General features: G+C 36.8%; 1 protein-coding gene across 1 annotated transcript; it reads right to left on the bottom strand.

Moving 5' to 3' along the window:
• Positions 1–4,756: 4,756 nt before the first annotated feature.
• On the bottom strand, positions 4,757–12,709 carry LOC143209750 (uncharacterized). Its single transcript, XM_076425841.1, has 3 exons — positions 12,476–12,709; positions 8,232–8,577; positions 4,757–5,940 (listed from the first exon to the last, which is right to left on the bottom strand). Exons 1-3 carry the CDS (start codon positions 12,707–12,709, stop codon positions 5,573–5,575), a joined length of 948 nt encoding a protein of 315 aa, XP_076281956.1. The 3' UTR covers positions 4,757–5,572.
• Between the last annotated feature and the right edge of the window lie 3,663 nt (positions 12,710–16,372).

The following is a 16,372-nucleotide window of genomic DNA, read 5'->3' as shown; positions in this document are numbered from 1 at the left end:
TGTCATTCAAATCTACGTTCAATCAGTGTTCCCAGACGGGTCACCTTTTTTCGCGCATGCGCGGCGATTTCAGCCTCAGTAAAGTACGCTTCTCGAGGAAATGTGGCACCTTGAGTGCCATGCAGAATTTTAAGAAATTGATATGATCTCCATGGAGCCTACTACATGTTTGGTTCTTTGACTTTTGCACTCCTAAAGTCCTAAGTCGTCCATTTGGACCACTGTGCGTCCCGTCAATTATACCTGATTATACCGGTACATTCCCGCCGATATATTTAGCTACCTCATCTGTACCTCATCGCCTCATCATAAGATACGTTACTGTTTTGGATGCGCATGCGCGAAAAAAGGTGACCCGTCTGGGAACACTCCGTTCAATTCAATGTTCAATTCGGGACATGGCCAGAACTCGAGAATCCCGCATCCATAGTATATTTTATATATATCAGTGCCTTTAACAGTATCTCGTTGGTGCTATATCTCGTCTGTGATTCTACCTCTCAATCTGTTTGTGTATCTGTTTTTCGTGCAATCCTTATCATTATAAGTGGCACCCCCGTCCTTGGAACCAAAAGTTTACGAATTGTATGTAAGAAACGAAGACAAAGGGAGAAACTCTCCCTCGCAACCCTGGCATCTCAAGTGCCCCTGATGGTCGAGCGATAGGAACCGACGAAACTAACCAGATGCCCAATCATCGAGCCCAATCGCTGATAGCCCCGCGGATGGCTTGTACATGTATTTAGAGTTTGCAACGAGGGACCAGCATCAACCAGCACTTGAGGCGCGGCCACTTTCCCGGGTAAAAACCCAGTGAGCAGACAAGAGTCAACTCGGCATTCTTGTCCGAATCGTTGATACAGACGTTCCAGCTCATCTTGCGTGCAATTTATAGTTTTCTATTGATTATTATGTAGTAACTAGTTTCTCTTTGTATTAGTCTCTACGCAGTGCTAGTTTTTAAAGTTATTCATTAGTTGTTAGTGCCAGTTTATGTAATAAAAATGGCAAAGGGCAGAAAAGATTTATTGACTATGCAAGAACGTATAAATGTTCTAAAGGACTTGGAGACATCCTCTATAGCAAATGTCGCTGCAAAGTATAAAGTACATACCAGGACAATTAGACGAATTCAAGAATATGCTGCGGACATCTACAACTTTGCAGAAAAAGGGACAGTGGAGAAAAGTCGGAAGAATTTCAGGCAACCGAAGTACGAAGAGTTGGAACAACGGTTGTCTGTGTGGTTCGCAGAAAGGAGAGCCGTAGGAGATATTCTATCGGATGCGATACTTCTACAAAAAGCAGGTGAATTGAAAGATGAGGTTGAAGCGTGCTCCAGTTTTAGATCCAGCAAAGGATGGCTCGTAAACTTTAAAAGACGTTACCACATTCAACTGGTTCACAGATATGGTGAAAAAGCCAGTGCCGACGAGCATGGATCTAATTTATTTGTTAGTAATTTTGAGAAATACATCAAAGAAGAAAACATTAATTTAGAAAATATTTATAATATGGACGAAACCGGGTTATTATGGAAAGCTTTGCCATCAAGAACCTCGGCATGTGATACCGAGCAGAGTGTGAGTGGATACAAACTGCAGAAAGACAGACTGACGGTAGGATTATGCGCGAATGTTACTGGGACACACAAAATTACACCTCTCGTAATATACAAACTTAGGAAACCAAGAGCTTTGAGATATTGTATGAACCAAATTCCAGCTATTTATAAAGCACAAATCAATGCGATGATGACCAAAGCTATATTCGTAGATTGGTTCGAAAAACATTTCAAGAAAGCTGTACGTCAATATCAGTTGCAAAATAGGCTGCAAGGAAAAGTGATTTTACTTGTTGACAATTGTAGAAGTCACAAATTTCCGACTGACTATGAGCACGATGACGATTTTGAAGTAAAAATTTTACCTAACACCACATCCTTGATCCAACCAATGAGTCAAGGAGTCATGGAAAAGCTAAAGAGACGATTCCGACATAAACTGTTACAGCATCTCATTGCACACGGATATGGGATAGAGAAATTTTACGAGAGATATACAATTAAAGATTGTATACACGCGATCAGTGCATCTTGGGAGCATCTGACATGCAGTGACATCAGAAATGCGTGGAAGGACATGATTCCAAACATGCAAACAATTGTCAAAACAGAGGAAGATACAGTAATATCCGAAATGCAGCAAGCTTGGTCACACATTTCGGAGCAGTACGTAACGGTCGAAGACATTGAAAATTATTTCGCTGCATGCAGTGAGGAGGAGCGGACATTGTCAGGAACATTAGAAGAAAGAGTCACAGAGGAAGGAGATGAAGAAAGGACCGCAGAAGGAGGAGATGAACAATGGGCCGCAGAAGAAGGATCTGAAGAAAGGACCGTAGAGGAAGGAGACGAAGAATGGGCCACAGAGGAAGCAGATGAACGAAGAGCCGCAGAGGAAGGAGATGAAGAAACGGCAGAGGAAGAAGACGAAGAATGGGCCGCAGCAGAAGGAGATGAAGAAAATGAGATAAAACTACAACCAAAAATAAGAGAGGACTTTGAGGATATTTTTAAACGGTTCGAACGTCTCAAAAAGTACCTTCCACCTCCAGCACGATGTATCTTAGAAGGACTAAAATTAACAATTCTAGGTAAGACAATTGAAATAAATAATATGTCATACTATTGTATACATAACACCACATTTTTTTAGGCTATACAACATCAAAGAAAAGGAAACTCCGGTAATAAATTTTTAAAGGATTTATTTTACATAAGCAGAAGAAACTTGTCAATAAAAATGTTTGCATCGCATTGGTATTTTAAACAATACAGTTTTTATTTCTTTTTTACTTGCTATCCTTCTATGTCCTCCATACCGTCTATTAAACCACTAAATACAGTTGAAATTATATCATGTTTGGTGTCATTTTAATCAGAAAAATGCCAGAAATAAGTTGATGAAAGTCCCATAAAAAAGTTAAGAAGTTTTGTAATTGGATTAATAGTGGCTCACACTGATACGCTTCAGCCGCGCGATCTGTATTTACATGCTATCCTTTTCAACGTTATTTCTAAAAAAATAGTGTCCTTAATCGTCATTTCTCCGTGTAGAACATAGCCGTTTGCAAAATAACGCGACTTTACTGTACATTACGGTATCTCAAAGGTACAATGGACAAGAAGTTGATATTCACTCCGGACGACAAAGGTACGCAGATGCCGATTGGGGAAATAACATCGTCGATCGCAAATCGTCCTCGGGCTATATGTTCACTCTGTTAGGAACTTCGATTTCCTGGAGATCGCGCAAGCAGAAATCAATAGCCCTATCGTCGACGGAAGCCGAATACATGCGCATCACCGAAGCAGCTAAGGAGGCAATCTACTTCACCCACACTTGAAGGAGCTTGGATGCAAGAAACTGGCAAAGACGATGATCTTCAATAACAATCAATCAGCGGGAAAGCTGGCAAGCAATCCAGTTTTCCATTCGAGATCTAAGCACATAGATGTCAGATACCATTTCATTCAAGATGTCCTCCTAACGTATCCCGTGAAAAGTTGGAGAATCTGCCTACCGAAGATACGATTGCTGACGTTCTCACGAAGCCTCTACAATCTCCTAAACACACGTTCTGCGTTGAAGGACTGGGGGCACGGTGCATTATACAGGTGTGCAGACTTATGTAGCATCTCCGTAACGTTGACGTTTTGTGATAGATGGGTAGTAATTCTCTGGCCGCCGCCAGACGGCGCATGGGTCGTAGGTACCGCACACAATCATTGTGTGTATTCGAGCGCGTTGCTGAATACACCAATCTCATTCGCACACGTACGGTACCTATGACCCATGCGCCGTCTGGCGGCGGCCAGAGAATTACTACCCATCTATCACAGTTTTCTGAGGGAAGTCGGCACACTTGTATAGTGCACCGTGGACTGGGGATTGTTTTGTAAAGATCGACAATACACTATTGACTGCGTGTTGGAGTTCAATAAATACTCTATTATATTTCTTTATATACATTAAAAGCACTCTGCTACTTTCTACTGCTCTCTGTCTTATCTTAAAAGTCAGTTTTCTGTACGTGTCCGTCTCGAGATGCACAACAGTTAATAAAACCTGTATATTCTACCTCTCAATTTGTTTGTGTATGTTCTTCGTGCAATCGTTATCATTAACAGTAATGGGGACTCGACTTTCGGTAATACGTTTCTTTCGTTAATAATTTTTGAATGCAAAACGAGTGACGGCTAAAACATTTTATTAGTTATCCAAGACAGTGTCCTGGAAAACATTTGTCAAGGTCACAGTCAGCGGAAGGCGCTCCGCTATTGTAAATATTTACCAAATACACTCCTCAAAAGAATTAAGGAATCACTTCTGCGAACCCGAAAAATTGCTCCCACTTTACGTGATCATATGATAACTCCGTCAAAAATTGCTGTATGGATATCGTTAAACAATGGTTTGAAAGCCTGAAACCTCTAGTTTCAGATGCTTTGTTTCAAATTGTTGCTATGTTGGTGTTTTACAAAGTTATAGCGAGATGAAGACAACATTGACGGTTAACAAAAATTTTGTGCAACTTTGTGATCTCTTAATTCTTTTGAGGAGTGTAGTAACACATTTTTAGATTTAGTGTTATAAACTAAATTTTACTAAATAATTGAAGTTTTGAAACGATGAGTAAAAATTGACCCGAGCAGCCTAGCCAAAGGGTTCATTTTTTAAGGAAAAGACAGGACTAGATGGTATGAGTTTATAGAAAATAAATACATGTAATGTAACATTGTATATGTACAAAGTGGAACTATATTGGGACTCTTTCACAGACACATACATCGCGATTATAAAATATTTTCTCACACACACACTCACTCACGCGCATATATACTTATCAGTTCACGTTGAATAAGTTCATTAAAAAAAGTTATCCGAAATGTTCTGAATCCTTTGAATGTAAATATTTGTGAGCAGGGAGGAAATGTATGTTCTGGAATCAAGCCACTCCCAAATCGAGCCAAACCTAACCCTTCCCTCACCGTTGTCGCTATGACGCATTGACCCTCGAAAAAAAAATTTGGGACACCCAAGGTCACCCCCCCCCCGGGTTAGGTTTGCCTCGAAGTACATTACCTCCCTACTTGTGGGTTTACTAGTCTGAGTAAACGCTATAACTTGACTGCGGATCTTTATGCATTTATCAAGAAATTAGTTGGGTGAAATATAAACCATTAATAAATTAGGAAACTTCAAAAATATTTTGTAACGTTGTTTTTAACGTAACAAAGTCGTTAAGCGATGAAATCAATTATGTTATTCCTGCTTCTCGCAATCAACGCAGAATACTTTTACATTGCATAAAGATCCCCCGTCTAGCTATAGCGAATCAGTGTAATCGCATGGTGTTCTATAAATATAAATTTCTAAGGCAGTGAGGCAGTACAAAAGTCCCTTTAACATGTTTCCGACATAGTAAACGCAAAAACGTTATCACAAAATCACATAATCTCCTTAGTTTTTCCTTATTCCCATTCTACGTGAAGTCAAAATGTCTCTTTCTACAATTGTAGTGGTGCGTTGTATGCGTTGTGCTTTTTATGCCTCGGTGGAGCGACAGGTGGACTTCCAGGTGTCAACAATCGACTGTTCATGAGCCATTTTTTGGCTCTGCCAGCGTGATAGTAGTACGAGTAAAGCAACGCCATAGCCGCCAGTACAACCAGAAGGCACGTACCAGCGATAATGATACTGAATAGCCAAAACGGCCCTGTCGACTTTGGCACCAAAGTTGGTTCTGTTGGCGATTTTTCACCGGGAACAGTGGGTCGTAATGTAGGCGGTCTCGGTGGTAGTGGTTCTACATTGTCACCAATAGTAATATCAGCACAAGAACGAAACTCCTCTTGATGCCCACACCCTACAGCTCCTGTAATCAAAATTTTCCAATTTTTAACACGGCCACCGCTACGCGATCAATAGAATACTTCTATTGAATTCACAAATCGGTTCACGCATATCTTGGCATTTTCTATTTAATCATATTATGGAATGTGAAATACTTCTGTAGTACTCGTCAACTCTCATCTGCTCTTGATTTGCTATGAATTTGCCAGCAAAACTTAGGCTTATACCTTCAGATTGTAACTAGAAAGGAATTAGAATCTTACTAGAAAAAATGGGTTTGCGATGTCCTTATACGAGCAAATTTTGGGCTGGGTGAGGGCTCATTCGAAAGAGGATGGTTCACCGGAGAGTGCTCTGGTCATCCCATCACTTAAAAAAGGCTTTTAGAGACAGAAAAATACATTTTGAAATCAGTGGGATTTTTTCTCGATTTTTTCCCTACTTTGGACACTCATATTATTAGATATAAACATAATCTCGTTAACCTCATGACCAGAGCACCCAGCGGTGAACCTTCCTCTTTCGAATGAGCCCTCACCCAGCCCAAAATTTGCTCATATAAGGACATTAAGCGAAAAATCGCAAACCCATTTTTTCTAATAAGATTCTAGTTCCTTCCTGAACTACAATCTGAAGGTATTCCATGCCAAATCCCGGGCAAAATGAGGCCAAAGCTTGCCCTCGTGAAGAGGTCACACTAAGAACGGACCTAATCTTGCATTCTAAGAGTAAATATCGGGCAAAATTGTCAAGATTTGTAAATATTTAAATTATTGAAAAACGGCAAACTAAAGATATAGATACACTCTATATTTTTTGAGATTTTTTTCAGAATTTGTTGCAAATTATTTATAGTTGAAAATAATTAATTAATTTTTTTTGGGAATTTTTTTACTTATCTTCCCCTGGGTTGACACCTACCATAAAATTCTAAAATATTGCTATGATGCTAACCTATTTTGTATAAAAATCTCAGAAGTGTCCGTTTGGTGGAACATTACCATTTAAATTTATCTCAATATCACCCCTATCGGTGGGAGTAGACATTTGAAATTTGACACAATTGACACAATGTTTTTGTAGACATAAAACGATGTTTTAAGGCAGGAATCAGGAAAAATCGGAGCGGGGGCCGCCATGCTTATCCGGCTATATCCAAAGGGTATAGGGTAATCTGCTAGAAGCAAATTTGGCTGATTGGGTAGTATTATTATTTGCACATTTGATAAATGTTTCCATAATACATATTTTGTATTACATAAAATAAAAAAAAGTTGCATGCCAATGTTTGCGAGAAGGTAGAATACAAACAATTCAGAATAAAAAATTGTAGAAACAAGTTTTGTTGGTTATTTTGTAATAATAGTTGCATGTGAAGTTTGAAAGCAATAAACTGGTTACACAATGCCAAGCTTGGCGGAATGCTAATCATTATGAAGAAATCATGCAATGCTCGCGCTAATTATGTAATATTTATTATATGCACACAGTTAACTAGTCCTTCTACCTTTATTCGCGTAGAATATTAATACCACATAACTTTCCCCTGTATGATTCATCATTATTTTAAACAATTTTGTTTAGAAATAACTTTTGCCTTACTCTAAGATACTAAAAAATGTTCGTTTAGTATTATCTACGATTTAGATCAAATATTTTTTATGTTCTGTGAATTATAATTATCAGAATGCGTTATAGTGGTACACATATGTATACATATCTAGTGTACAGTGTGAGGCTTATCTAAAACTTACACCAAAAATATCTCCGTCGTTTTTAGTAATGCAAGAAATTGTTTCAGGTTGAATATGTTTGGTTCAGTGGGACAATTATTGTGACGGAGAAGCTTTTTTTTTCTAAGTCATATTTTCCGATAATTCAAGGACATCGTTATTTCTTTTTTTAAATGGAACGACGATTTTGATTAGTGTAACATTATAGCTAATGGAAAGACAAATTCAACCATGTATAATATGCTGACCTTCAAATGACTTTCGAAGGAGTTACTCTTCAAAAAGCATAACTTAATAGTTTAAATAAATTCGCTTCCTTTTTGTTTGTAGTAGTGTTTTAAGCTGAAGCGATGATTTCATTACAACCAGAAAGAACATGTAGTTATTAATGAAAGGCTGTATGTGAAAGATTTTCATGGACCTGTTTCTCTTTTGTAAGATTCTCCATTATGGAGATAAGTGGTGCTCGTGTGAATTGATCTAAAGCCTGAGTTCAACCAGGTCTATCATTCGAAGTACCGTTTGAAATTGAACGAGGAAAGCATGCTACGGAAATACTGGTAAACAGCAGAGACAATACCTGTTCCGTTTCCACAGTCGCCCCAATTATTTCCAGCTATGTATCTCCATTGAAAGACGCATTGAGCGCAAGTCAGATCGTCTGGTAATTTGTAGAAAGCCTCGAAAATCTTGTTCCCAGGGCCCGGAAAATATCTGGACGATCCATTCTCCATTCGTAGAGAATATTTGTCCAAACATTCCTGGTCGACTTCCTTTCCCTTGTGGGTCATCGCACACGTACGAAACTCGAAGTAGCCATGATGATTCGCCGTCAGTTCCACTTTGACTGGTATCACAGAACCAGTTCGATACTTCCTCACTATCACGCTATTTCCGTATTTACCGCCGGTCTCGTGCGGGCGAGGCTGTGATCAAATGAAAATAAAATATATTTAACACATGCTTGTTAAAGAGGCCCCACCGCAATAAATAGGCAGCACCAATTTCGATTAATTGTAAACTTCACTTTACGAGGCCAAAAGTTCTTAACTCTTTCGAAAATCAAAGTTTTAATGTTAGGAACTCACTGGTTCAAAAGATATGGGTGTTCAAAATCGTCCAACTTTAAACACCCAGAACATTTGAATCAGCTACTCAAAATTTTTGATGTTTTAAATATAATATAAGAAAATGCCGAAAATCCAAGTTTTACTGTTAGGAACTGACTAGTTCAAAAGATATGGGTGTTCAAAATCGCCCAGCTTTAAACACCTAGAACATTCGAATCAGCGAATTCCTGACATTAAAACTTGGATTTTTGTTATTTTCTCGTCGAAACCTGCGAGATCATATCTAAAATGTCTAAAATTATTAGATCTCGTAGGGTGAAGTTTAACCAAATGATATGTATAATAAACGTATAGATTACGATATGGTAGTATTTCTTGATTCAACCAGCGGCCCCCGTTCCGATTTTCCTCATTCCTGTCTTAAAACATCGTTTTATGACTAAGAAAACGTTGTGTAAAATTTCAAATGTCTGCCCCTACCGATAGGGGTGATATTGAGGTAAATTCCCCTGCACTTAAATGCAATTTGCTCTAAAACGAGAAAAGATATCGACATGGGATAAACGGCAAACAAAAGATATAGATACACTCTATATTTGAGATTTTTTTCAGAATTTTTTGCTAATTATTTATAGTTGAAAACAACTAATTAATTTTTTGGGAATTTAAAAAAAAAATTTTTAAATTCCCAAAAAATAATTGATTATTTTCAACTATAAATAATTAGCAAAAAATTCTGAAAAAAATCTCAAATATAGAGTGTATCTATATCTTTTGTTCGCCGTTTATCCCATGTCGATATCTTTTCTCGTTTTAGATCAAATTGCATTTAAGTGCGGGGGAATTTACCTCAATATCACCCCTATCGGTAGGGGCAGACGTTTGAAATTTTACACAACGTTTTTTTAGACATAAAACGATGTTTTAAGACAGGAATCAGGAAAATTGGAGCGGGGGCCGCTCCGCTAGCTACATGCTTATCCGACTATACCCAATTTTAAAATCGGTCCTTTTATACATATAGGGTGCCCCGTTTAAGTGAGAACAGCAGGATATCTCGGATGGCGTTGTCGTTATCGAAAAAGTGTTCCTACAAAAGTTGTTTGGTATGACGGGCTACATTACGTAGTATTAATTGTTTTCTTGTGGGTAGAGTGGTGGAGGAGATCTGAAGATCAATCTATTTTTTCTAAATAAAATGTCCTATTTTTTATACCACAGATCGATAGAGTATAAAAGTGTTGACCTTCACATGTTCTAAACCTAATAGTTAACGAGATATTATCCAAAGAAGAAAGAAAATTGTTTCGATAATATCTCGAACGTGTTTAAGTAAAACCTCGAAATAAAATAGGAGAATGCAGATTTCGCATTGTTGAGCAAAACGATCTTAGGTTCTAGAGGATATATTTTTCGGGATGGTGTTGAAACGCCTGGTGCTATTGTAGAGAGTGCATGTGCACTCGACAGACCGAAAAGCCGCAAATAGTAATTTATACCGTGTTGTAAGAATACTGGGAGATAATTGCACGGAGATTACAATGGGATTTTCGTGTCCGATCCATCCAGATTGTCATAAGCGCACAAATACTTTAAATACAGTGTCGGACAACAGAAAGTTTGAAATTGGCATTTCTGATGTGTGTATGTGGGATGTGGGTATGACAAAAATAAATTTTAATTGTCTCCTGCATTGTAATAATATTAACAACTACATAGTACACATTCGTCCATATTTTTCTTCATTTCTGTGATTATACAGGGTGTTTCGTCTAAAACAGGACACCTAAATATCTCTTCAGGCTATGTACTGTGATGCAAAAAATATTTGTTACTTAATGTGCATATCATCAGTGGACCAAATATCTGGCAAGACTATTTTTTCCAAAGGTCATTTTTTTCGGAGTTATCAAGGTCATCGATGTTTTCTGATACATAACTACATTTTTATTTTATTGCATCGTGTAACTGATCGAAAAATACATTCACATATGTATAATAACATGACATTGACCTTGGTCTAAAGGTAAAACTTTAATTTTCGAAGATCAAGGTCATGTTATTATGCATATCTGAATGTATTTTTCGGTCAGTTACCCGATGCAATAAAATAAAAATGTAGTTATGTATCAAAAAACATCGATGACTTTGATAACTCCGAAAAAACGACCTTCGGAAAAAAATATTCGTGCCAGATATTTGGTCCATTGACGCCCTGCACATTACGTAACAAATATTTTTTGCACCACAATAACCTGAAGAGATATTCAGGTGGCCTTACTTAAACCCTGTATAGACAGAGTTCACTAAAATGGTACCGACAGTTTCTCGCGAATACCTTGGAAACTAAGCGAGTGCGTTACTAATGTGCAAAGGAAAAAGTCATATGAAATATCGATTTCTACAGCATATCTAAAAATCATTGAAATCGGAGGTTAGATAGTTTTTCTGCAGGTTGGTCCATTATTTAATGTAATGTTAGAATTTAAAACACGTAGTTCATCGTAAACTGGTAATTATAAAACATGTCTTATAAATGTAGCTAAATCTTATTGTATTTATAAATGTTGCAATTTACTTAATCATTTTTTTGTGACAATATTACACACTAAATTATGCACGGGCCGTCGCGTCGCGCTGTGTCCTTATTTCTGCCGTACATCCTTATAAGAAGTTTCACAGAGTTAATCGTATCTTGCGTGGGTGTTCAAATATCACATCGAAGTCCCGTTACGCGATTTCAATATTTTATAGGTACAACGTCAACAAAAAGTTTTACGTTGTAACGTTGCCTTTCATTAAAAACGTATTTTCCCATCAGAATTAATGATACAACACTTAAATATGTACATACAGGGTGAGGCGCCAGAAACAGGCCACCTGAATAACTCGGCTGCTATTGGTGTTAGGAAGAAATGCATCAGATGGAACTTGCTTGGTTTCGAGGGGGCATTAATCTGTTTAAGTAGTTTTTTTGTAGGCGGACGCGCGAAGGACATATGAAGGTCAACTTCATTTTTTTGAATGGAATGAGGTATTTTTTAAGTCATAAGTTATAAGTAAGTAAGTCATAAGTAAGTAAACACTAACGTCTTAGTACGACAGTAATGGTATTTTAGAGTTATTTAAATTGAAATAACTCCTGAACTACTAATTTTTCTTAACTAAAACAATCCTGAACTAAACTAAACTAAACTAAACAGCTACAGTGACTCCTACTAATATTCGGACACACTTAAAAACACCATAACTTTTTTACTATCTTTAAAGGTTTGTAGCTCATTACAACGTCGACCGATTTTGATGAAATTTTCAAAATATGTTTAATTGATACAGATCTACGATACACGTGTTTTGTAAATTTTCCATATAAGCCCACATAAAAAAGTTGAAAAATACAACTTTTAGTATTTTCTCTGCAATTCCGACAACTTGCAGTTTTCTTCAAAAAATTTTGTCACGTTGTGTAGCAAACTAATTGTTCTAACTCCTCCAAAAATTTCAGGTCGTATATTCCCATATTAAAAAAGTTATGGTGTTTTTAAGAGTGTCCGAATATTAGTGGGAGTCACTGTATGTAGATTTATCTAGGGTAGCTCTGTTCGTTTATCTAGGACTGTTCCTACCAGAGATGATATTGAACACCTGTTCGTCATCCGTAACAGTTCGACGCCTATTTTTGATACAGTCTGTACATATGTGTATAAGCATTTGAATTAGTGCTTAACGATCTTATTAAAGGTTTTCGTCTTACCGCTGGCATGTCCCAAGCATCTCCACAGATCCCACAGTTTCCTTTGTTTCGTTGCCACTGTCTGGTGAAGCCGCCACAGTAACATTCGTGGTCGTTGTAATCGTGTGGTGTATCGAACCCATATCTCCACATCGAGGCTCTCGAGGGCGGTTCTATCAATCTCCCATGGGCCGAAACTCTCTTTATGGCTAGCACGCTTACAACTAATATTACACCAAGGATGTGGAGACGCATCCTTGCAGCGTCGAATCCTGGACCCTAAAATTTTATATTTCTTTTGTTAGTTTTTCAGCTCGTCTTTATTGTAACATAGTTATTACATTAACCTGAACACGTTCACACAAGTATGATCAAGTTGGAACAACTTTGAACAATCATGCAACACCTCTCATAATTAATTGGACGATAAATAATTTAACCCTTTGTACTCCGAATTATTTTTCAATTTTCTTGCCAACGTCCTGCAGTCTTTTTGTCCGGAACAGATTGTTTCGGTACATTCCCGCCAATATAACTGCCTCAGGGCTCTGCTACCCTCATCATCCTAATATACGTAGATAGGAATGTCCCATGTAAGCGATCGCGATGACCACGGTGCGGCGTTACAAATAATGTTAACTACGCCAGTAACTGTGGCTTCAGCTGAACGTAGTTTCTCGCGATTGAAAATAATAAAAACTTATCTTCGGTCATCAATAGACTGCGGATCTTTATGCAAAATAAAAAATGTTTGAATTGATTACAAGACACAGGAGCCAAATAAAAATTTCATTCTTCTTTTGATTATATTGTTAGGGTGAAACTAATACACTGGTGGCATTAAATCTTTTTAATACCTCCACTCTTTTAAATTGTACGTACTCATTTTTGTCATAAATGCATAAAATCCGCGCAGTCTCATCATCAATAAGCTAAGACCGATTTACGATTTAGATAAGACCGATCTCTGGCTATTCTTTCAATAGAAAGCGAAGTAGCAAACTCAATCAATTTTGATGACGTAATCAAAGATTCTGCGGCGGAAAAAGCGAGAGAAATTATGTAATATTTATCTTACAAAAAATATATGTAACATCCTTTGCACTTATAATAAATAATTCCTTATTGTGAAATTTAAATATAGGATTTGAATGTGAATTCTGTCCCCGCATAATTTTTGAACCGGGCCCCGCAAAAGGTCACGCCGGCTCTGCCAATACCGGTATGAAAATTGTACCGCTACTCGTAATACCGGCATTAAGCCCCTGTCGTAATACCGGTATACCAAACCGGTATTAAGTCCCATGACTATACTAGAGGCGGATCTCGACGACCACAGTTCAGTTGTCGCTCGACTGCGAACAAACAGACTCTTTCGTTTGTCCTAGTGAAATTGTGCGTGGTGTTTTAAATGTTTATACATTTAGATATTTTTTCAATTGGTGAGTTTCTTTTTCACAAATAAGTACACGTTAAATATGTTTCTTCTATCGATCGTATTTGCTGATAATAAATTTTTAAATGTTTTCGACGCAACGCAACGGTTCGATCGTTTATTACGAATTATAATCGAAACGTTGATTCTGTTTGACAATTAGCAAAATTGCTTTATAATTCGTAATAAACGATCGAACCGTTGCGCCGAAAACATTAAAAAATTTATTATAAGTACACGTTATTTATTATACTTCATCGTTCAAAATATTTACATGTGTAACGTATGTATATGTATGTTTTCAGTTTCACTTATCCATAATGAATAATATGAATAGCTTCAAAGAACATAGAAAATCTGCCGATAACACTTCGGCTTGGTTTTACTATTTATATGATGAAAAAAATATGCTGGCAAGATGCAAAACATGTTCAAGAATTATTAAAGTTTTTGGAGGAAGCACAAGTGGACTACATACACATTTAAAAACACAACATAATATTAATTTATTGAAAAGAAAAGAGTCCGTGACAAATTCTAACCCCCCAACAAATGATACAACTGAACCAAAGACATCACAAATTACAGATTTTTGCAATAGAAAAAATGCCTGTTTCGATGAAGTTTTATCTAGGATGACAGCATTAGATGGTTTGCCGTTCAGAGTGTTTTGCACTTCAATTGAATTGAGAAAGTCGCTAATTGCAAGAGGTTTCAAAAATATACCAAAATCTATTAATACTATAAGAAGAACTGTTATAAACTATAGTAACAGTGTTCGCAATTCTCTGAGAAAAGAATTAACAGAATTAAAATTAAATGGTACAAAATTTAGTCTGACATTTGATGAATGGACAAGTGTACGAAATAGACGTTACTTAAATATAAATATTCATTCAGAAAAGAAAATTTGGAATATAGGACTCGCACGTGTCTCGGAAAGTATGCCAGCTACAAAATGTGTAGAAGTAGTCGACTGCAAATTGGAGGAACATGGATTATCTCTGAAAGAAGATATTGTCTGCATAACTACCGATGGAGCAACGGTGATGAAAGAAGATGAGAAGTTGATTGATGTAAATCAACAATTGTGTTATGCTCGTGGAATCCAACTTGGAGTAATCAGTGTGCTGTATCAACAAAATCAAGAGCAGAATAAGCAAAATACTCCGGATTCAGAAACTTCTGATTCTGATTTCGAAGAGAGTGACAATGAAGAAAATAATACAATCGTTGAAAGTACCTCATTTGAATATGACGAAGATAACAGTAACGAGACCGAAATATTAACTTACCAAGGACTGCTTCCTATAATTAAGAAAATTCGAAAAGTTGTTAAGATATTTAAACGTTCCCCTACTAAAAATGTCCTTTTACAAAAATATATACTTATTGAAATGAAAAAAGAACTTGTGCTGATATTAGATTCGAAAACACGCTGGAACAGTTTGTTATTAATGATGGAACGATTTTTGAAATTAAAAAGTCCAATTCAGAAAGCATTAATTGATTTAAATGTACAAATTAGTTTTTCCGATAGTGAATTCGATTTAATATCAGACACTGTGTCAGCTCTGCTTCCGATAAAGCTGGCTGTGGAAGCATTATGTCGGAAGGATTCCAACTTATTAACAGCGAATGCAACAATAAATTTTATGCTGCAATCACTTAAAGATCAGGACACGCCACTGTCCGAGGAATTATACAGTGCATTGAAAACACGTATACAGGAAAGGCATAGCGAACTAGAAAATATTTTAAGGTATTTACATAATTACAACGACTTCAAAAAAGAAAACGAAAAGGAAGAAAAGAAGCTAACAAGGTCAAATTTAATTAAGTTCGTCGTCAATTTCCACAAAAATATTTATGAAAACCAAACACAAATCTATCCAGAAGAATTCGTTGAAGTTAATATCGAAGAAGAATTGTCTCTCGAGAAGAAATTACAACTAGCTATAGATAAAAAAATTGCCACGCACAATAATACAAAAATAATACAAAAAATCGATTTATCCAAAACCGTCAAACGAGAGACCGAGTTGTTGGAAGACGAAGGACATCGAGGCAAATATTTAGAGGAAGTATATCGCTCTTTATTAACAGTGCCACCAACCAGCGTGGACGCGGAAAGAGCATTTTCAACTGCCGGTAATTTGCGCAGAAAATTAATTAATTCAAGGCTTAATGACAGTTCAATAGATGCATTATGTTTTTTGCAATCACATTTCAAAAATATGCAGTCAATAAATTAGTTGATGTCTTTTTCTATTAAACAACTGTGTTTTTGTACCTTCATGAAAATTCCTAATACCAGCATTAATAGTTTTTGAAATTATTATAACATATTTACTTTACAGACGCGATTCAAATAAATCTTGAAAAGGATCCAAACTAGGATCGAAACGTTGATTTTGTTTGACAATTAGCAAAATTGCTTTATAATTCGTAATAAACGATCGAACCGTTGCGCCGAAAGCATT

Source organism: Lasioglossum baleicum, chromosome 6 (assembly GCF_051020765.1).
Source record: "Lasioglossum baleicum chromosome 6, iyLasBale1, whole genome shotgun sequence".
Lineage (NCBI taxonomy): Eukaryota > Metazoa > Arthropoda > Insecta > Hymenoptera > Halictidae > Lasioglossum > Lasioglossum baleicum.
Note: the sequence above shows the minus strand (reverse complement) of the source record. Positions and strands in the feature narration are given on the sequence as shown.